The sequence below is a fragment of the Vigna umbellata genome, chromosome 6 (genome assembly GCF_029865625.1).
Source record: "Vigna umbellata cultivar VRB3 chromosome 6, Vumbellata_1.0, whole genome shotgun sequence".
NCBI lineage: Eukaryota > Viridiplantae > Streptophyta > Magnoliopsida > Fabales > Fabaceae > Vigna > Vigna umbellata.
In genome coordinates, this window is record NC_142170.1 from 20,318,191 (window position 1) to 20,342,108 (window position 23,918).

General features: G+C 38.8%; 1 protein-coding gene and 2 pseudogenes across 1 annotated transcript in view; all 3 read left to right on the top strand.

Annotated features, from left to right (window-relative positions):
• LOC124822322 (uncharacterized) overlaps nucleotides 1–23,918 on the top strand; it is a 69,637-nt gene that overhangs the window by 41,236 nt on the left and 4,483 nt on the right. Inside the window, exon 14 of the mRNA XM_088092543.1 lies at nucleotides 10,501–10,586. Coding sequence (XP_087948669.1) covers nucleotides 10,501–10,586 — 86 coding nt within the window. The remainder of the gene's footprint in view (nucleotides 1–10,500; nucleotides 10,587–23,918) is intronic.
• LOC124826094 (putative RNA-dependent RNA polymerase 5 pseudogene) lies at nucleotides 6,077–7,497 on the top strand (annotated as a pseudogene).
• On the top strand, nucleotides 13,936–16,579 carry LOC148196933 (uncharacterized; annotated as a pseudogene).

Sequence of the window (23,918 nt, forward strand, 5' to 3'; positions counted from 1 at the left end):
CTAAAACTTACTTTTTACGTCTCTTTATTTCCCAAACCCAATAATTTCAATCATCACAAATTCACTTAAAACCAACCATTTAAACACAATTATCCCATCAAAATGTTAATTTTCAAACATAAATGTGGGCATAAATATGCACTCATCAAATATCTAGTATCAAAGTCTATTAAAGGTAACTTGATTGTTTGAGAGCAATGATTGAATCCATGACTACATGATTTGGATCACATACTCAATCTATAAATAGTACTTTTAAAATCCCTAGATTTTTATGTAGTTAATATTTTCCTTTCATAATCAGGAGAATTAATAGGCTGATAGTATATTTTATATTTATTGTACAAGATCATTGATCCTCAATTGTAGGGATATATTATATTTGTCATAAATTAGGATTTATAGTTATTGTGTCTATGTATTCTATTTAAAAGCAATTGCTTCCCCATGAATAATATTAGAAACTATTTTTTTAACATGGTATCTATTGAAAGTCCCACACCAGCTTTAGATAAAACCAATTTAAAGTATATATGTTGGCGGAAACCTCATCTTATAAGTTGGTTTTGTAAGGTTGAGTTAAGCTTAAAATCTACTTCTTAACATGGTACATGAGCCATGAGTTAAAGCCTATTCTAGCAAAATTTAATGTTTGTTAGGTCTATTATGAGGTTGAGTTATCGACCACTATCTGACCACCCATTAATGTCTAGTCTCACACTCGAGATGTATATACCTCTGGTTGAGGGGGTTGTGTTGGAAGTCCTACATCGATTAGAATTAAAGCCAATTTAAAGTATATATGTGAGTACAAACCTTACCTTACAAGTCAGTTTTTTCAAGTTGAGCTAGGCTGAAAATTCATTTTTAATAGTATCAAACTATTGGACCTATCGTGTCATCTACAATTTAAAACCTATTCTAAGGATGTTTGTTGTTTGTTGGGCCAATCGTGTCATCTACTATTGGACCAAACATAGATATATAGTTCCACTTTAGAGATCAACATGCTTGAGCATATGGGTGGATTATTGGAGACCCCAGAACAAGTAGACATAAGACCAATATATAATGTATAAGTGACTACAAACCTCACTTCACACGTGACACTATTTCAATAAACAATGAAGCCTTATTTCTACCATTGAAGCCATAGTTATTCCTACTTTGGTCTAAGAAGCCATGAAAAGTGAACATTGAACTCAAGTCATGAGAGAGTAGGTAAATACATGAGAAAAAAATTCAACATGGAAGATTATTGACAAACCAAGTGAAAAACGATTTGTAAGGTGCAAATGGGACAATAGATAAAGATAAAGCTAGATTGGTTGTAAAAACATATACTTTAAGTCATTGAATTGATGATGAGGAGATATTCTCTCTTGTTTGGCAAAGATAAATACAATTCAAGTTGTTCTTACTCTAGCAGCTCAATTTTGTTAGTACTTACACTAGTTGGATGTGAAAAAGGTATTTCTTCATGGAGCTTTAGAAGAAGGGTACAAGAAGATTCCTTTAGGATTTAAAACCGAAAGCGGAAGGAATAAAACATGCCTCCAAAAGAAGGCCTTATATAAGCAATATTCAAGAGCATGATTTGAGAGATTTACAGTGTAATGGTTTCCTTAGAATACAAGCAAAGAAAATTTAAGTTGATCATATGATTATTGTAGGAGAATGATGAAATAGAGAAATTGATTATAAGGGAAAAAATGGCAACCCAATTTGAAAATGAAGATATGAAAAAACTTAACTGTTATGAGGAGACATTCTCTCTCGTGGCAAATATGAATGCAATTGAAGTTTTTCTTACTCTAGCAGCTAATTTTTATTGATACTCACAATAGGTAGATGTGAAAATGGTCTTTCTTCATGGAGCTTTAGAAGAAGGATACATACAAGAAGATTCCTTCAGGATTTGAAGCCCATAGTGCAGGGAATAAAATATGCCTCCAAAAGAAGGCCTTATATGGTCTCAAGTAATCTCCAAGAGCATAATTTGAGAGATTTAGGTAGTAATGGTTTCTTAGGATACAAGCAAAGCTAAGAACATCATACTTGAGAAATTGACTAAAACGAAAAAATTGGCAACCCAACTTGAAATTGAAGATTTGGAAAACTCAATGAAAATATATATTTGATCTCTTAAAAGAAATAGGTAAGCTAAGATGTAGAACTTTGGGGGTTAATGAACAAAATCATTAAATTGAAAGTAAAAAGATTGGTAGGAAAACTTATTTATCTATCCCACAAGAGACTAGACATTACTTACATAGCTCGTGTGGTTTATACATGAACCAAGAAAGAGACACATGGAAGTAGGTGATAGAATTCTTCAATACTTGTTGCCAACACCAAAGGGAGAAATATTTAGAAAGGGAAGCACTTTGACCCTAAAAGTATATATTGATATAGGCTCCGTAGGTTTTATTACTACCAGAAAATCTACCTCTGGGTACATTCTATTTCTTGGAGAAAGTTTGGTAATGTGATAGATACCAGAAATAAGGAAGCACACAATAGCTGAATAGTCACTTTATTATTAAAGAAAAACAAAGTGCATATCCCAGGAAGAGAATACAGATCTGTAAAGCAATTAAAAACATATTTCTAGACAGTTAGAGAGTGTCTAGTCTCTCCCAATTCCCAACCAACTCCAGCCCTCCCTTCTTCCACTATCTTTCCACGCCTTATACCCATACAATAGAATTACTCCTTTCCTAATGTGCCATCTCAGATTGTTACATGGAAGGATTCTTTTCATTCGCTATCTTGCCATTTTGATCCCCTACTTTGCCATTCCTTCTTTGTCTAACATACACCTTAGATATTTTGGGTTTAGGCCTAACTATTTTCGGGTTCCTATCAACACTCCCCTCCACAAGATGCACCTTGTCCTCAAGGTGGAAATCAGGAAAATGCTCCTTGATTGTAGATAAAGTTTCCCACGAATTTTCAAAATCTGGTAAATCTTTCCACCTAATAAGAATTTCAAGATCCCCTTGTTGATTCCTTCTAACAGCAAGTGCTTCTGCGGATTGAATTTTTAATTGCCAATCATCTGCTAAAAATAAAGGTAATGGTTGGCTGGTAATCGTTGCAGCGATGGATTTCTTAAGCGTAGAAACATGGAAAAATGGATGCACTTTGCTTCCTGAAGGTAGTTGCAGTTTATAGGCAGCAAAACTAAACTTCCTCACAATTTTGTAAGGCCCATAATATCTCAGACTTAACTTTTGATTGACCTTTTTAGCCAAGCTCTTTAATTTATAAGGCTGTATCTTCAAATACACTACATCTCCAACTTGAAATTCCACCTCTCGTCGATGCTTGTTGGCTTGCTTGCATATTCTGTTTTGGGCCTGTACTAGATGCTCTTTTAACTCATCCAACGTATGATTCCTATTTGCCAGCAGCCTATTGACCTCCTCCACCGAAGACTGTATCATATCTCCTCTAATTAATACTGGAGGTTCTCTCCCATATAAAGCCTTAAAGGGAGTCATTTTAGTAGATGAAATGTAGTTAGTGTTGTACCAAAACTCTGCCCAGCTGAGCCATTTAGGCCAATGTTTAGGCTTAGTCCTAGTGAGACACCAAAGGTAGGTCTCCAAGCAGCGATTCACCACTTCAGTTTGCCTGTCCGTTTGAGGGTGATAGGTAGAACTGAATTTCCGCTTGGTGCCAGCCATTTTAAATAGTTCTGTCCAAAAATGATTGATAAAAACTCTATCTCGATCAGACACAATCGAAGAGGGAAACCCATGCAGCCTGACAATATCTTTGATGAAAATTTCAGCAATGTCCTTAGCAGTGTAGGGATGAGCAATAGCTATAAAATGGGCATACTTGGTTAACCTGTCCACGACCACTAAAATGGTGTCAACCCCTTGGGTTTTAGGCAATCCTCCTATAAAATCCATCGAAATGTTGAACCAAGTGTGAGTAGGTACTGTCAAAGGTTGTAACAGCCCACCTAGGTTCAAGGCTTGATACTTATTTTGTTGGCAAACTGCACAGCTCAACACATACTGTTGTATTTCTTTCTCATCCCTTCCCAAAATAATAATCCAGAAATTCTCTTATATGTTCTGAAAAATCCATAATGCCTACCCAATGCTGAATCATGAAATTCCTTAAGTATTAGAGGAATTTTGGAGGAGTTCTTTATTATTACCATCCGTCCTTTATAATACAATCTTCCTTTTATTAATTGAAACCCCGGATCTGAATCATGTTGTTTCAATAAATCCTGGATGATCCCCCTTAATCTAGCATTAGCTTGAATTTCATCTTCCAACCCGTCCCATTCATTGAATTGTAGAGTGGAAAGTGCTGAATATTGTAGCTTCCTAGAGAGGGCATCTGCTGCCCTATTTTCACAACCAGGTTTGTACCTTATCTCAAAGTCAAAACCCATTAATTTTGAAATCCATTTATGCTGCTCCTCCCCCATAATCCTTTGATCACCCGAAAATCTTAAACTTTTCAGATCCCTGAGCACCACAAAATGGCTACCCATCAAGTAATGCCTCCATTTCTGAATAGCCAACACTATAGCCATTAATTCTCTCTCATAGATAGACTTACGTTGAGCTCTATCTGACAATGATTGACTCATGTAAGCTATGGGTCTGCCTTCCTGCATTAGCACAACTCCTACTCCCTTGCCAAAAGCATTTGTCTCTATTACAAAAGATTTCTCAAAATTCGGAATAACTAAGACAGGTAAAGTGGTCATTGCAGCCTTGAGCTGTTCAAAAGCCTGTTGAGCATCATTTCCCCACTTGAAATTGTCCTTCTTGAGCAACTGTGTGAGTGGCCAAGCAATCTTGCCATAATTTTTAACAAATCGCCTATAATATCCCGTGAGCCCCAAGAATCCTCTCAACCCTTTTAAATCCTTCGGAACCGACCATTTTATCATTTCATTAACCTTGTCTTGGTCTGTCGAAACTCCTTTTCCCGAAATCAAGTGTCCCAAATATCTCAACTCTTGCTGCTCAAAATTGCATTTCTTGGAATTTGCAAATAAATTATTTTCCCGCAACAATTGAAGCACCAATTTGAGGTGTTTTTGATGGCTTCCCTCATCCGGACTATAGATTAGAATGTCATCAAAGAATACCAACACACACTTCCTTAGATATGGTTTTAAGACCTTGTTCATAAGAGCTTGAAAGGTAGAATGGGCATTGGTTAACCCAAATGGCATGACCAAGAATTCATCGTGCCCCTCATGTGTCCTTAAAGTTGTCTTCGGAATCTCTTCGTCTCTCATTTGAATTTGGTGGTAACCAGATTTTAAGTCTAGTTTGGAAAATAGTATAGCCGATCCTACTTCGTCCAATAATTCATCAATTACAGGGATGGGAAATTTGTCAGTATTTAGTGGAAGTAGATTGGGTTATCAGAAAGGTTGGGGCGCGGGAAGGCGACACTATAAATAGTCTTCTTTTATTTCTGTTCAGGGGGGATTATCTTTTGGGTAAAGACTGGGCCTGGGCATATTTGCCAGTGGAGGAAGATAAGCTTCCTTGGGGAGATTACACTTGTAATTTTCTATACCTTACAGAATCAATAATACATACATACATACTTTCATTTCTATTGTTTGAGCGTTTGAGTGAGAAGAGAGTATAGAATTTAGGTTACTCGCATAAAGTAACCTAACAATTGGTCCGACCTACCAGATCGGTATCGGAGGAGGAATCAGAGCGCGTGAAGAAGAAGAATGGAGGGGAAACTAAACGCACTAGAAGGAAGGATAGAGGGACGAATGGTCAAAGTAGAAGAGTTGAAAGCGGAGATGAGAGCGGTAACTCGCAAATTCCAAGCATTTGGCCGCGCTCGAGAACGACGAATCCGGAACCAGCATCAGAGCTCTGAAGGAAGTCATGAGTCCTTCACTGCTGGACGCGAACGAAGACCGCCAGAAAACTCGAAGGAGGAATCAGAAGAAGACAGAGGATAAGTTTGACGCAGTTGGAGGAAGCACGTTGAACTACCTACTTTTGAGGGTACGGATCCCATGAGCTGGATCGCAAAGGTGGAGAAAATCTTCGACCTCTAGAGCATGACGGAGAAGGAGAAGATGAAGCTCCTCTATAGATGCATGGAGGGGGGTTTGACGCGTTATTGGTTCCGCTTCTGGCGGGAGAAAACTAGGCATCCTACTTGGAAGATGTTAACCGACGCTCTGACACGTAGGTTTGGCAAACTAAATTGGGGCACCGTTTGCGAGAAGATGGCAGAGGTGCGACAGGAGGGATCTCTCAACGCCAGCGGAGGGCAGGAAGACGAAGAAGATGAGGAAATTAACAATCTCTTGGATCTGGAGGATGTGCGTAAGGGAATGGGAGAAATGACGCTGAAGCTGAGCACACATCAACCGCCTTTGTTGATTCATTGTCGTCTCTTTCACATAGATCGCACAATTCAGGGCACTCTTTTGGTTAACAGAAAGCTTCTTCATAGAACAATACAAGTTAGGCATTCAATGATTGAAGTTGAGAAAGACCTTAATCTAAATATGCAAAGCATAAATTTTTTGGAGGTAGTGAACACAAGCATCAGGCCAAATAGAACTTATTTATCTAAAAATATGATTAAACTTTTGAGCTATGGAGGAGTGCCAAATGAATTCTTCAAGGCTCTACTAGAGAGTAATTTGGAAGATGCAAATCATGTTTTCTCCAATGAGCGTGTTGCACTCAGAGCATCCATTAATAATGGCACCATGGAATTCCTCTGGATGAGCCATTTTTGCAATATCATCTGTCTATACTTGCAAGGGAAGAAGGCAAGAAGCTTAGAGGAGGGAAGCTATATATGCCTGATTGTTTCTATTTAATGGGGACTATGGATCCCACTGGATGCCTAGAGAAGGATCAAGATTGTATAATACATGAGAATGACCAAATTACCGGGGATGTGTTGGTCTACAGAAATCCAAGTTTACATGTTGGCGACATTCACATAATGTGCACCACATATGGGGATAAGTTAGAATCTTTTGTTGGACATAGCAAGTATGAAATTTTTTTCTCGTGTGTTGGGACTCGCTCAGTGGCAGATGAAATTGTTGGAGGTGATTTTGATGGAGATTTATATTGGGTTCCCAAACATCCTCAGATTTTACAGTATTTCAGAAAGAGTGACTCTTGGATGGAAAATTCTGGCCCTTGCCAATCTGTCCAATTGGACTCTAGTGTTAAAAAGCCTAGTACATTTTCAACCACGCAACTTCAGGATGAACTTTTTAGACTATTCCTCAAAATTCGTTTCCAACCAAGTAATGCAATGGGTTTGGCAGCTGATAGCTGGATGGCGCTCATGGATCGTCTTTTGACATTAAAAAATTACTGCAGTGAAGAGAATGAGAAGGGGAAGGAAAATCTGAAAGAAAATATACTTAACAGGTCCCTGACTTCAACCTTGAGGACAAGGTTGATTTTTAGGGGTAGAGTAATGTTAGGTAAGGCAAGGGGGAAGTGAGGCCGAATAGAGACAAGGGAAGCAAGACCGAACGGTGTGAGAGGAGAAGCCGAATGGTCAGGCAAGGAGGAAGTATAGACCGAACGGTATTTAGTGGAAGTAGATTGGGTTATCAGAAAGGTTAGGGCACGGGAAGGCGACACTATAAATAGTCTTCTTTTATTTCTGTTCAGGGGGGATGATCTTTTGGGTAAAGACTGGGCATATTTGCCAGTGGAGGAAGATAAGCTTCCTTGGGGAGATTGCACTTGTAGTTTTCTATACCTTACAGAATCAATAATACATACATACATACTTTCATTTCTATTGTTCGAGTGTTTGAGTGAGAAGAGAGTATAGAATTTAGGTTACTCGCATAAAGTATCCTAACACACAGTGATATGCAATGAACAACACAAATATACTTATACAGATTTATCACAGTAAGCAAAAGCATATAACATGTAATCACAGAACATGTAACACAAAATACTCATGTGTTATTAATTATGTGTTGTCATCATCAAAAACACATATACTATTGAGATTGTGGGTTCAACTAAACTAGTGCTCCCCCTATCAACAATCTCAACACTTCTTTTTCCATAATCTAAACCAATGGCCAACCCCTCCTACCATACTAATAAATGCTAGGCGGAGTTTTTCTTTTGATGAAATGTTTTGGATTTTGGAAAACTTTTCTACTCTTTATATCCACCCCATCGTATTTGTCCCTTCAAAAGTGGGTAATTCCACCTTTTTCATCCAACACTTTTGAATTTCCTCCTCTTCCCCTCTAATTCTTAAACTGGTTCTTCTCTTTGTCCCTTTCTTCCTCAATTAACATAATTCTGACTACCTTTTGATCCCCTCTCATGATTTTTAGAGTTCTGCATCATTTCTTTCATTTCTTGGATACTTTCCCTCATTTCTTGCATTGTCTTTCCTTGTTCGTTGGCCTATCTTTCAAGTGTATTCACTCTACCTTCCATGCTACTTCCTTTTCTTGATTTGGCAAGTCATACCAAATGTTAGGTTTCTTGATTAAAAGGAACCTAAAACATACAGTTGCACACCAAAAAACACCAGTGTTACGTACACCCAACACTGAAAAGGTATTTATTCTTTCACCATAACCAGAGTACAAGAAAACAACCAAGGGAAAATGTTTTCCTTCACACAAGATACAACTAATCTTTTCTAGCCTTTCAAACTAACAAAAAACATCCTCACCAAAAGACCTAATTGACGTCAGAATTTTAGATTTTCGACGTCTAATTTATATTTTAACAGCCCAAGGGTCATTTCTATTTAGGTTGTAATGATTCATGCAACTATATAAAATCGAGAAAGTGAATTTCCAACATCAATTGGATTCAAAATTTGAGATTTTGGACATCATATGCCCATTTGACGTCAGAAAAATGATATTTCCGATCTATACTTCGAACATTTATTTACAACAATGTGACTGGTCAAATTTAATGTTGGCTTTTTTCTATTTTGATGTTGAACGCGAGACGTGGAGGACTTATTTTGCACTAGTGCAACTATACCTATATACAGTCGTCCCACTAAGGAGACTATAGCAACCCAAACCACCTGTAACAACCTATCTTTTACAACCTTCCTCCTAACATAAACATTCATAATCTTATCAAACTTACTATAGGAAATTGGTAAAACAGCCTACAAACTAGCAAGTACACATGTTGATCCAAATACAAAGTTGAGAAGTATGGAGGATGATGTTGGTGTGGATAGTGAATTGTTCCAAAGACTTGTGGGGAAACTTATTTTCTATCACAGTACAGCTGATATTGCTTTTGTTGAGTCTATTCAACCAATTTATGCATCAACCAAAGGAAGTACTTTTATAAGTTGCTTTTAAAACTGTCTAGTATTTAAAAGGGACACAAGAAAGTGGAATTTCGTTCTACAGTAAGAACAATGCTAGTCTTGAGGCATACACTGTTCTTGATTATGCAAGTTCAGTTATGAATAATAGGTCGCTAGTCTTGAGGCATATACTGTTCTTGATTATCCAAGTTCATTTATGAATAATAGGTCAATTACTGGATATTGCACCTTCCTTGGTGGAAACCTAGTAACTTAGTAGAGCCAAAAACAAAATGTTGTAGCTAGATCTAATGTCAAAGCGAAATTTCGAGCAATGACGGAAAGATTATGTAAACTATTATGGCTAAAGATTATACTAGAAGACTTAAAGATAAATTGGGGTGAGTCTATGAGGTTATATTGTAACAATAAGTTTGTAATCATTATTGCTCACAACCCTTTACAACATGATAGAACTAAACAAATGGAAGTGGACAAACATTTTATCAAAGGAAAGCTTGATATTGCCTTGATTTGCACCTTATATGTGTGTACTCAAGGACAACTTGTAGACATACTCAAGAATGGGCTGAACAACATTAACTTTGAGAGAATGATATCCAAGCCAAGAATAGAGAACACTTATTTAACAACTTAAAGAGGAGTGTGGAAATATTTCAAGAGGTTTTAGATTTTATTTTGAGATATTTTAGAAAGTTTCAAATTTTACTCCAGCTAGTTTTAATTTTGTATATTGGTTGTATCATGGTCTTATTACTGGCTTATGAATCCCAAAATCTCAAGGATTTGTTTACTTCGTAAATTATCCAATCAAAATATATATATATATATATATATATATATATATATATATATATATATATATATATATATATATATATATATATATATAATTAATGAGACTGAATAAGAAAGAAACTATTTTCTTCTAAGGATAAAAATATCTTCAATATCTCCATAGTGATTAGGGAAAAAAATCCTCAGATTCACTCCATAGATTTCGACATATTTTTATTTCCTTCTTTTAAAGAATTTGATCACTACTAGTGAGAGTACGACAAGGTAATTTATGAGATTGTTATCAATAAAATAATTCCTTATTTCCTTACATAGTTAATATGTTATTATGTAACCAAATTGTACCATTTGCATGCTGAAATGCAGGGACACCATTTCATTTCCTCCATGTACCTTAGTGCAACCATCGACGCAATTGGTCATAGGGGATGCTTTCCAAGTACCAACATTTGGTATGAATTTAGTTCTTATCCAGTAAGACTATGTTGGAGATTTTTTTTCTTCTGATTTTTGGTTGTTTAGGATAAAAGAGTTGTTCAGAATTTGAATTTATTTGTTTGAAACTACTAGAAAGAATTAATATAAAAGAAAGAAGATTTGTATTCAATTGATTCGAAATAGTATATTCAATATATATATATAGATAACTCAAACCCTAAAGTAATAATTATATCTCTAGAATCTTCTAACTATTTTTAATAATTTAATATCCTACCAACAACTTTCAGTACTGCATTTAATACATCTATCATTCCCACTAGAATGTGAGATCATGAAATTGCTCAGTAGGAATACCTTTTGTAAACAAATATGCTAATTGAAGTCCTAATGGAACATAGGAAGTAGCGATAAGGCCACTTTAAGATAAAGGATTACAAGTTCTTCACATGCCACTTTAAGATCATTTAGTATAATTGTCATCCAAAACAATTCATACACCTCTAGAGCAATAGCTCATAATTAGGCTTCGGAGCATGTTTCGTATAATAAGCGTTTAATGCAAGTCTGAGCTTTTTCTAGCATTTATGACTTCTTTCACTAGACGCGTTTTTGTTGATTGTTGTTTTAATTCTTTAACTTAACACATCATGGTTTCTCTTATGAACATTTAGTAAGAATGTTCTGATGTGCACAATGTCCAGACGCTATACATCTCTAAACGATATTTCGTTAAATTTTGTTTGTTAAACTTCAAAACTCCAAGATGTTAGACAGTTTATTATCTCTAAACGATCTTGTCTTAACAAGCATGAGATGCATTTTGGTAAGATTAGGATGACCTGAAAGAGCATGAGATACAACGAAGATACAAGCAACTGATTGTGATGGATAATATATTCTTCAAGACTCATGTTAAGAAGTGGACTTTAAGTCTAACTCAATCCCACAAAATTGTTAGGTTACTTTATGCAAATAACCTAATTCAATCACCTCTTCTCACTTCAACACTCGAACAACAAAAATGAAAAGTATGTATGTATTATTGCTTCAGTGAAGTATCGAAAATACAAGTATAATATCCCCCAAGGAAGCCTATCTTCCTCCACTGGCTAATATGCCCAGTCTATACTCTAAAGAAAATAACCTAATGAATAGAGTTATAGGAAGAATATTTATAGTATCTCATTCTCACGCCTCTTCCTAATTGGTAAAACAGTCAGCCTCTATTGTTCGGCCTCGCTTCTCACTGCCTTACCGTTTGGCCTCGCTTCCCACTACCTCTCTGTTCGGCCTCACTTCCCTCATGCCTTAATGTTCGGCTTCTCATCTCATGCATCGTTCGGCCTCACTTGCCTTAATGTTCGGCTTCTCCTCTCATGCACGATTCGGCCTCACTTCCCCCTGCCTTATTGTTCGGTATTAGATTAATTCCCTCGTTTATTCCTAACATTACCCTACCCCTCAAAATCAACCTTGTCGTCAAGGTTGGAGTCAGGAAACTGTTATTTGATGTAATTCTTTTCTTCCCAGATGGCGCCCTCCAATTCAGGTCTGGAGGCTTGGGTGGTGGCAAATCCTCCTCCAATGTCTTCCATTCTTCCTAGATTCTATTAACTTCCAGCATTTCATAAATGGACTTAGCAAGGGAAGATTCAGATAATGCCTTCAATGCATGTTTAACCTTATCATAAGAGCTCAAGATTTGACCCTCTATGGCTGCCTTACCAACCACTAATGCAATAAAGATAGGAGCCCCAACTGTTTTCCTGACATTCCAGAACATAAAGCAGTGACCTCTACTGTTTCTCTCCTCAACTGTTGCTCCAAAGCAGTCCACAACATCATCCCAAAGTAAATTAGGACATTCCAAAGCCACTTTATTTAGAACTCCATAACCAAGACGCTGAACAGAGGAACATTTCCACTCTGGAAAAGGTGGGTAGAACTGTATAGTTTCAGCCTTCAAACAACCAAGTAGAACAGTAACAAGAACAACATCACCAAAAAACTCATTGCCATTTGCTGTAGAAACTTTGACTTTATAACTTTGACCAGGCTCCTTGATACCATATGACACATTTGTTACAACGTGGTTCAAGGGAATTGTAATCCCTTGTCCCAGATACTCAACGACGGAACTGTAACCCCCTCTAATCATACAATGATCTCCTCCAAAACCCCCATACACATTATCTAGATTCCAGTAGGGAAGAGAAACATCATTAAGTGAAACAGCACAACCATACTCCAAGTGAGCAAAGTGCCAATCCATAACCCTCCTCTCCTGAGGGCTCAAAATCTCCTCATCAAGCTTTTTTTTCATGGAACTGTCCCTTTTGGCATCAAATGGTCTATCTGCAGAAATGTTTTGTTAAGTTTCTTTACTGCTTTCAGTGCGTGCAGTACACTAAATCTTGAGGCCATATTCTAAACCATCTTCAAGAGACATTTTCATGGCTTGTTCACTTTTATGAGCAACAATCAATACCATATCCTCTATAAGGGTATTATACTCACCTTCAAGTGCTTCATCCATATTTGTAGGAACTTTTTGTTCTATCACTATGTGATAGCGAGGAAGATCACTGTTCCACACTGTCAACTCAAGGCCCAACTTATCATCAATCAACGAGGAAGTATCTGATCTTCGTTTAGTAGCCCCCGCAACCTCAACACCACTTATAACGCTAGCTCCAAGATCGGCAGAGACAAAGAGTGAGGAGTGATCTGGTTTTCCCGATGCTTGTGGCACCAGGATTTCAAACTCCTGGATGTACTCGTCGACGCTCCCCTCCTGTCGTACCGCTGCCATTTTCTCAAGAACGATACCCCGATTTAGTTTGCCAAACCTCTGTGTCAGAGCGTCGGCGAACATCCTCCAAGTCGAATGCCTGTTTTTCTTCCCCCAGAAGCGGAATTGTAAGAAACCGTGATTGACGTGATAGACATTGGCATGGTGTATTTTAGGAAGTTTTATATTTGATGTGCTGCATTTTTTGTAATAGTTATGTGATGCCTTTATTAGGTTCATTTATGTTTGATTGATCCCGTAATCAAGGGGATCTATCCCTTAGAATTAGCAGTCCATATTTCCTAAAATATGCTGCAGACTTATGTATTTATATAGAGGTTAATAACCTCTTAATTAAATAAGAAAGAATTTTATTCCCTCTAAATTTGAGATGGTATCAGAGCTCCCGATCCTTGGGAGTCTCTGACCGTGGCGTTAAACCTAAACCGCAGCCTTCATTGTTGCGCAACCTTTAACCTAAATTGCAGCCTTCATTGTTGCGCCACCTTTAGGCCTTGTTACAAGCCTTCATTGCAGCGCAACCCTCTCTACCTTGATCGCACCTGGGTATGGCTGAAGTCGTGAATCTGGAGATGGGGGACAGACCCCAGACTGTTGGAGAACTGCAAATGTTCATTCCGCTTATCGGTTAAATAGGAAGAACTACCTCAAATGGTCTCAAATCATTAAGACCATCTTGAAAGGGAAAGGGAAGATCAGTCACCTAACGGGTGATGCACCTGATGAGACTGGTCCCAAATTCAAATCATGAGATGAAGAAGACTCCATGATCATGGCGTGGCTGTGGAATTCAATGGTCCCAGCAATCAGTGATACCTGCATGTTTCTGAAATCAGCAAAGGAAATTTGGGAGGCGGTCGAACAAACTTACTCTAAGGCCAAGGATGCTGCCCAAATTTATGATGTAAAAGTGAAAACCGTGGCTTCCAAACAGGGAAACAAATCCATTACATAATATGCCAATCAACTCAAGTCTCTATGGATGGAATTGGATCACTATCGAGTTATAAAAGCAAAGTGTTCAGAAGACTCAACAATTCTAAAAGAGTTTATTGAACAAGATAGGGTCTATGATTTTTTGGTAGGCCTAAATCCTGAGTATGACCAAGTCCGAATTCAAATCCTGGGAAAAGAGAAAGTCCCAGGGCTTAATAAAGTGGTAGCCATTATCCGGAGTGAAGAAAGCAAAAGAGGGTTGATGCTGGAGACTTCAACCATCGAAAGCTCTGCAATGATAGTTGAAGGAGGAACAATCATGGTTGCCAACTAGAGGAAAAACTGGGTTCCCAGTATGGAGAAAAAACATGAGGAGATTTGGTGTACCCATTGTAACATGCCGCACCACACAAGGGAAAAGTGCTGGAAATTACATGGAAAAACCCCAAGCCGAGAATGGGGGCCGAAAAACCCAAGCTGAGAATGGGGACCGAAAGGAGGTCCACAGAAAAAAGGAGGGCAAGAGCAAGCATACATTGCTAATGGACAAGGTGAAGAACTTGTCCAGTTGAATCATGAAGAGATAGAACACGTAAGATCCATCCTTAGTAAATTGGAGAAGCCCACAGGTACGTGCTCCTTGACATATTCTGGTAAGTTTCCACTTTTGTTTGGGCTCAATGTTTCAGATACACCATTTACACATTACTAGATATTAGATTCTGGAGCCACTGACCATATGAGCCCCTACCCAAATAAGTCTTTGGTAAACAAGTGGGGAAACAAGGACTTGATAAGACTAAATGAAGGATGCCCAAGCCTTTGATGATGTAACCATATTTGAGATTTTGCCCACGTCTCAGATGTAGCTTGTTGACTCATGATTTTTGTGTTGCTTTGGTCATTAAACCCTAAAAAAGACAACCCACTCTGCTCCTTAGCAGTTAAAATTGTCTTTCCTTGGGTAAGGTCCTGAAAAACACAATAAGTTGGAAAAAATGTTACTAAACAATTTAAATCCTTTTTGAGTTTTTGCAGAGAGATAAGACTATTAGCTAATTAAGGAACATGTAAGACATCCTTTAATACAATAGATGAGTCCAAAATTATATTCCCAGAGCCGCATATAGGTATACCCTGACCATTCGCAACTGTAATAAGTTGTTCTTTATTTCTTTTACCATATGAGTCGAAGGACACACTGAAAGGTGTCATATGATCAATTGCACCCGAATCAAGGATCCAAATACCTTGTGACACATGATCAACAGTATTGAGGCAAATCTTACCTTTTATGGACAGAGTACATGATCTAAAGGGCTTACTCATTGATTCATCCATTGCTTTCAAAGGAATAATTTTTACTTCAGACATCCCGTAGAACGCAACCAAGAGTGTCCAAAACGATGACGGCGTATGAGTCACACCGAGAAAAAAAGGAGCAGAACATAAAACTCATATCTACTCAAATATAGGCCAAACGGGTCATCAACAACCCTAAAAACAGACTCAGGAGGCTTCGGCGACTCTTCTGTGGCGGCAACGGCGAGTGGGTCACACCGAGAAAAAAGAGCAAAACATAAAACTAAAATCTACTCAAATATAGTCAAAATGAATCGTGACTGACCCTAGGAATAGACTCAGGGGGCTCCAGCGACCCTGTTTGTGACGACGGCGGCGCGTGGCGGCTCCTCTCACGGAGCGACTCCCGGCGTTGTGATCGCCGGTGTTGGGTGCACGTTTCTACCCTATTAACGACCCCAACCGGCGACGGCGGCAGTGGCGGAGGTCGGACAGCGACGGCGGTGCGACTTGTTGCAGCGGAATCGAGCCCCAAGATCAGGAGCTCTTACACCAAGTTGAAAATAAGACTTATTTTATTATTCTCAAATCATAATAATACATTCTCATACCCTCTATTTGTAATAATCTAGTTCTCCTAAAAAGGGAAATAGGAAAACTAGGAAAAATAAAATAAAATAAAAGATTATGTATCTATTTCCTCTAATTAGGAAGATTCTAAAGATATTATCTCAAATTGCAACAGATGGAACCCTCATAACTGCAGCCGGACAAGGAGACGTCCAAATAAGTCCATCTATGACTTTAAAAAATGTCCTTCATGTCCCTAAACTATCTACCAACCTGATTTCTATACAAAAACTCACCAAAGATCTTTCATGTAATGTTGTTTTTTTATAGCAACACTTGTATATTGCAGGACAAGAACTCGGGGAGGACGATTGGACATGCTAGAAAATGGAATGACCTATATTACATGGAGGATCCTAATCTGCCTAACAAGAGTCTCATCTCTAAATCCACCATGACCAACAAAGAGAAAGCTCAACTTTATCATTGCCGGCTAGGACATCCGTCATTTCGAATTATAAAATTGTTTTTCCCTTGTTTAAAAATTTAAATGTGGAGAGTCTCCATTGTGAGGTGTGTGAGTTTGCGAAACACAAACGTGTACCTTTTCCCATTAGCAACAAGATGAATCCTTTCCTGTTTTCTCTTGTTCACACTGATGTATGGGGTCTTGCATATGTTCCTAATATTTCAGGTGCAAAATGATTTTTAACATTCATTGATGATTGTACCCGGGTGACTTGGGTTTTTTTATTGAAACAAAAATCTGAAGTTAGCTCTGTGTTTGTCCAGTTTGTCTCGATGATTAAAAATCAATTTGGGGTCAGTATCAAAAGAATTAGGTCTGACAATGCCAAGGACTACTTTAATCTTGTACTAAACTCTTTTTCCAAAAGGAAGGGATAGTCCATGAGTCCTAATGTGTGAACACACCCCAACAGAATGGGATTGCAGAAAGGAAAAATGGTTACCTTTTAGATCAAACTAGAGCTCTACTTTTTCAAAATCATGTTCCTAATAGATTTTGGGGGGAAGCCCTTCTTACTGCCACCTACCTAATCAATAGGTTACCTACTAAAGTTTTAAACTCAAAAAGTCCCATGGAAGTTTTATCCTCATTCTACCCACACTTAGACCCTACAAATAAACTCCAACCTAGAATATTTGGGTGTGTATCCTTTGTACATGTTCATAGTAATGAAAGGGGAAAATTGGATCCTAGGACTGTCAAATGTGTTTTCTTAGGGTACTCTACCACACAAAAGGGGTACAAATGTTTTCAACCCCTTTCCAAAAAATTCTATGTGTCAAGAGATGTCACCTTCAACGAACAAGAGAGCTACTTCAAACAGCCTCATCTTTAGGGGGAGAATGTAAGAGAGGAAGATGAGACTCTCATGTTCCCAAACATGACGTTTGGACCTGAAATTGGTACAAATGGCATTGTTGTTCCTGAAATTGAGGGAAGAATTGAACCTGCACTTGAACCAGCGAGACCTGCACCTGATGGCGGCGGAAAATTTGGGAAAAATCTGGTATGTTCAAAGAGAGAAAAGGCCATTCTAGAACCGGGCAATGTCCAAGAATCCAAACCACTATCAATGCATGAGGTAACACCTTCAAATCCTATAAATTCCAATGATTCTAATGAATTTGTTTCTAAAAATCTAGAAGCGCAGGTGGACCAAACTCTTGACCTACCCATTGCCCTTAGAAAGGGAACTAGAACATGCACCCAACAACCACTTTACCCATTATCAAATTTCTTATCCTTTGAAAAATTCTCACCTACTCATAAAACTTTTCTCACTAACCTCAACTCCACACACACACCTTCCTCTGTATCTGAAGCATTGTCTGACAGGAAATGGAAACATGCCATGGATGTGGAAATGGAGGCGTTAAACAAAAATAGGACCTGGGAACTTGTCACCCTACCTCCTGGAAAAAAACCAGTAGGGTGTAAGTGGGTATATGCAATAAAGTATAGGGCGGATGAGACCATCGAACGTTACAAGGCAAGGTTGGTGGCCAAAGGCTTCACTCAAACCTATGGAGTTGATTACTTGGAGACATTTGCCCCGGTTGCTAAGATGAACACGGTCAAAGTAATATTGTCACTAGTAGCAAATAATGATTGGGATCTGCAGCAGTTTGATGTGAAGAATGCTTTTCTACATGGAGACCTTGAAGAAGAAATATACATGGAGTTGCCCCCTGGTTACAATGGACAGGTTACTGCTGGAACTGTTTGCAAATTAAGAAAGGCTCTATAGGGACTGAAACAATCCCCAAGAGCATGGTTTGGAAGATTTACCAAAGTTATGACAGGTCTGGGCTACAAACAAAGCCAAGGGGATCACACATTATTTATCAAACATTCAGTTTCAGGGGGAGTAACAATTCTATTAGTATATGTAGATGACATTATAGTAAGTGGAGATGACAAAAAGGAACAACAAGTGTTAAGCGATGCCTTGCCACTGAATTTGAGATCAAGACACTAGGGAGGCTTAAATATTTTTTAGGAATCGAAGTGGCTCATTCCAAGAAAGGAATCTTCATATCTCAACAAAAGTATATTACTGACTTGCTTAAAGAAACATGGAAGACATGCTGCAAACCAGCAAGCACCCCAGTTGATCCAAATATAAAATTGGGAAGTATGGAGGAGGATATTGTTGTGGACAAGGAAATATGTATCAAAGACTTGTGGGCAGGCTTATTTACTTATCTCACACTAGACCAGTCATTGCGTTTGCTGTGAGTCTAGTTAGCCAGTTTATGCATCAACCAAAGGAAGCACATTTACAAGCTGCCCTTAGAATTGTCCAGTACTTGAAAGGGACCTCCGGAAGAGGGATTTTGTTCAAACGGAACAAGAGTGTAAGTCTTGAAGCATATACGGATGCAGACTATGCGGGGTCAGTGGTAGATAGGAGATCAACAACGGGATACTGCACCTTCCTTGGTGGAAACTTAGTGACTTGGAAGAGTAAAAAACAGAGTGTAGTGGCTAGATCAAGTGCTGAAGCAGAATTTCGAGCAATGGCTTACGGAATATGTGAACTTCTATGGCTGAAGATTATATTAGAAGACTTGAGGATAAAGTGGGATGAACCTATGAGGTTATATTGTGACAATAAATTTGCAATTAGCATAGCCCACAACCCGGTGCAACATGATAGAACTAAACATATTGAAGTTGATAGACACTTTATCAAGGAGAAACTAGACAGTGGCATGATTTGCACACCATATGTATCCACCCAGAACCAACTTGCAGACATACTCACCAAGGGGCTGAACTGCATTAACTTTGAAGGAATCATATCCAAACTGGGAATGGAAAACACCTATTCACCAGCTTGAGGGGGAGTGTCAGAAACCGTGATTGACGTGATAGATTGGCATGGTGTATTTCAGGAAGTTTTATAGTTGATGTGCTGTATTTTTTGTAACAGTTATGTGCTGCCTTTGTTAGGTTCATTTATGTTTGATTGATCCCGTAATCACAGGGATCTATCCCTTAGAATTAGCAGTTCATATTTCCTAAAATATGCTGCAGACTTATGTATTTATATAGAGGTTAATAACCTCTTAATTAAATAAGAAAGAATTCTATTCCTTCTAAATTTGAGAGAACCAATAACTCGCCAAACCTCCCTCCATGCATCTATAGACGAGCTTCATCTTCTCCTTCTCCGTCACGCTCTAGAGGTCGAAGAGTTTCTCTGCCTGTGCGATCTAGCCCATGGGATCCGCACCTTCAAATATGTAGGTAGTTCAACGCGCTTCCTCCAACTGCGTCGAACTTCTCCTCTGTCTTCTTCCAATTCCTCCTCCGAGTTTTTCGGCGGTCGTCGTTCACGTCCAGCATTGACAGAATCACGACTTCCTTCGGAGCTCCAATGTTGCTTCTTACTTCGTCATCCACGAGCTCCTTGGAACTCGAGAGTCATCGCTTGCACCTCCGCCTTCAATTCCTCCATTGACGACTCCATCGCCGCCATTCGTCCCTCCATTCTTCCTTCTAGTGCATTTAATTTTCCCTCCATTCTTCTTCGCTATTGTTCCTCCTCACTTGCTCTTCTTCCCTCCGAAACAGATTCGGCAGGTCGAAGCAATTTGTTAGGTTACTTTATGCAAATAACTTAATTTGATCCCCTCTTCTCACTTCAACACTCGAACAACAGAATTGAAAAGTATGTATGTATTATTGATTCAGTAAAGTATCGAAAATACAAGTATACTCTCCCCAAGGAAGCCTATCTTCCTCCACTGGCTAATATGCCCAGTCTATACTCTAAAGAAAATAACCTAATGAATAGAGTTCAGGAAGACTGTTTATAGTATCTCATTCTCGCGCCTCTTCCTAATTCTTAAAACAGTCAGCCTCTAACGTTTGGCCTCGCTTCCCATTGCCTTACTGTTCGGCTTCTCCTCTCACAACGTTCGGCCTCGCTTCCCCCTGTCTCTCTGTTCGGCCTCACTTCCTCCGTGCCTTACTGTACAATTTCTCGTCTCATGCACAGTTCGGCCTCACTTGTCTTAATGGTCGGCTTCTCCTCTCATGCACCGTTCGGTATTAGATTAATTCCCTCTTTTATTCCTAACAAAAACTGACTTGTAAGGTGAGGTTTGCACCATATATATACTCTAAATTGGACTTATCTCTAGTCGATGTGAGACTTCCAACACACTACTTCATGCCGAAGTATATATATGTGTGTGTGGAACTAGACATTAATGGGTGGTTCAATAGCGACTCGATAACGAGTGGATCTATATGTCCAACAAACAACAAATCTCGCTAAGATAGACTTTAACTAGACTCTGATACCATGTAGAATTGTATATGTTCTGAATGTACTGTGTCTAATGTAGACCACATAGAATGTATTTATAGCATAATTCATAATCAATTATAATAAATACACCTAATAATTAGGAATAATTGATCCTAATTTGTTAGATTATGTAATGCTTAATTCTCTAAAACACTGTAACAGTTGATTTCATTCTAACAACTATCATCCATTGATATCATAATTTCATTTAAAAGTTTTACTATGATTACAATTATCTATTACCTAAGAAGTTGAATTATTTTAATGATGTCTGATAGGACTCCTAATAAGGATCATGAGGTGGGAAGTGCACATCGACCTGTTACTCAGCATGGAAAAATTATAGAAGGAATAGATAGGCCCAAAATATGAAATGTTTATGTAAGAAGAAAGAAAACGAAGTTAGGAAAAGAAATAGTGAGAAGTTAGTTAGGAGGGGAAATGATGTGTCAAGAATCCAGGGATGGCAGAATTCTGTTATAGGAGAGAGAAGGGAGAATGTGGAGGGGGTACCGAGAGGAAGTGGTGAGTTGGTGAGGAGGAGAGTCATCCTCTGGAGGAGTCTAGTGCTCTTGGGTTTCCTTGTTGCTATAGAGCTATCAGCTCAATAACTTGTACTGCATAATCTTCTCAATAATACAAACTTTGATATTCAGTTATTGCTTGGTTTCTATCATTGGTTCGACCTGCCGGATCCCGAGAAGAGCTAGCATTGTTGTCCATGCCAACCAAAATGTCCGACCAAGTTGAAGCATTCGAGGAGAGATTTTTAGCGATGGAAGTCTCAATACGAGAGACATTGGGGAATTTCACCATTTAATGTTGGAAGAGTTTACTAAGTTTCATAACGAGCAAGTGGGAGATCGTCGAGAATCTCCATTTTCAGATATGGATTCAGGAGCAGAGTATAGGATGGCAGCAAAGAAGGAGGAATTGTTATCATTTGATGGTACTGACCGTGTGGGATGGATTACGACGACAAAGACATATTTTGAAGTGCAAGGCTCAACAGAGGAGGTGAAGGTCCGATTAGCCAAATTAAGTATGGAAGGTGCAACCATTCATTGGTTCAATCTTCTACAAGAAGCAGAAGCGGGGTTGTCGTGGACCAAGTTAAAGAGAGAGTTGATCGATCGTTATGGTGGTCGAACTAGCGATAATCGTTTCGAGGAGTTGAAAGATTTGTCGCAGACGGGTAGCTTAGATGAGTACCTGGCAGTGTGTGAGTACATCTCGTCTCAAGTATCTCGTTTATTGGAGGAGCAATATCTTGGCTATTTTATTGGAGGATGGAGATCGGGGATTCGGCGGAGGGTTCACACCTTCAACCTTGTGAATCGTCTCCAAGCCATGTGCCTGGCTCTAGATGTGGAAGCATAATTGCAAGGAGAGGAATTTCAGCATGGAGGAGGAGTACGGGGTTGGAAAAGCAATCGAGATTGGGGTATGGGTCAGGGAGAGAAGTTTGGATCTGGGTCGGGTCAAGGCCCAAATTAAGGAAGATTAACAGTTGGATTAGGCCCAACATAGGGTACCCAAACTAAACCTTTATCGGTAGGAAGTTTGAGCCCTCACGAGTCACGCTCGGTGGCACAACAAAGCAGTCGCGTTTCCGGTGATCGTTCTCTGGTTGTCGATCGAAATCGCGGCATGAAGCATTTGCCTTATTCTAAATTGCTGAACAGGAAAGCTCAGGGGCTTTGTTTTAGATGCTGTGAAAAATATCACCCGTTGCATCGATGTATGGAGCGACAACTAAGAATGGTAGTGTTAGCTGACGACGAAACAGTAAATGAACTGGGGGAGGTTATTGAGAGTGAGATGCGAGAAGAGGAAGATGACCGTACCTTGGAGTGTGGTTCTATGGAGTTGTTCGCAGAGGTTGAAGTGTCGTGGGATGGTCGGAATTGCCCTTCAACTCTGTGCATAAAGGGTCGTGTCAATGGAGTAACCTTGGGAGTGTTGATTGATAGTGGCACTAGTCACAATTTCATCTCTCCTCATGTAGTGGCTGCCTCTGGAGTTGAAAGTGGACAAAAGAAAACTGATTGGGGTGCATTTAGGATATGGGCATAGGGTGTCTATTGCGGGGAAATGTGAGAAGTTGGACGTTCAACTAGGAGAATTCTCTACTACGGTGGAGCCATATGTGTTGGAGTTGGAAGACATAGACATGATTTTGGGAGTTTCTTGGTTGCGGAGATTTGGGAAGGTTACTTTTGATTGGGAAGAGATGACTCTAAGTTTTCTTTGGCAAGACAAATATCTAGAACTACAAGGTTAGAAACTGAAAAAATATGAAGCAATGTCCCCAACAGGATTACTTCAGCCCTTGCCTATTCCGGATAGAATTTGGGAAGATATTTCTTTAGACTTCATTACGGGTTTACCAAAATCAAAGGGGTTGGAAGCTATATTTGTAGTGGTGGATCGGTTGTCTAAATATGGCCACTTAATTTTGCTGAAACATCCTTACACTGCAAGGAAGATTACTGAATTGTTTGCTAAGGAAATTGAATTATTTCGGTTACAGGGAACAACTCTGAAAATGAGTTCTTCTTATCATCTTGAGACCGATGGTCAAACGGAAGTGGTAAACCGATATCTAGAAGCTTATTTATGATGTTTTGTGTCGGAATAGCTCAAGAATTTGTCATATTGGTTACCTTGGGAAGAATTATGGTAGAAAGTGGGCCGACAGGAAAGACTCTTTTCGAAATCGTTTACGCAAGGAGAAACGCGTGTGGAAGTTGTACCCATAACTTGGTTGATAGAGATAAAGCTATTCAGCAATTGAAATATCACTTGTTGCAAGTTCAACAACAAATGAAGAAATTTGCATAAAAAAAACGTAGATTCATGCAGTTGGAGGT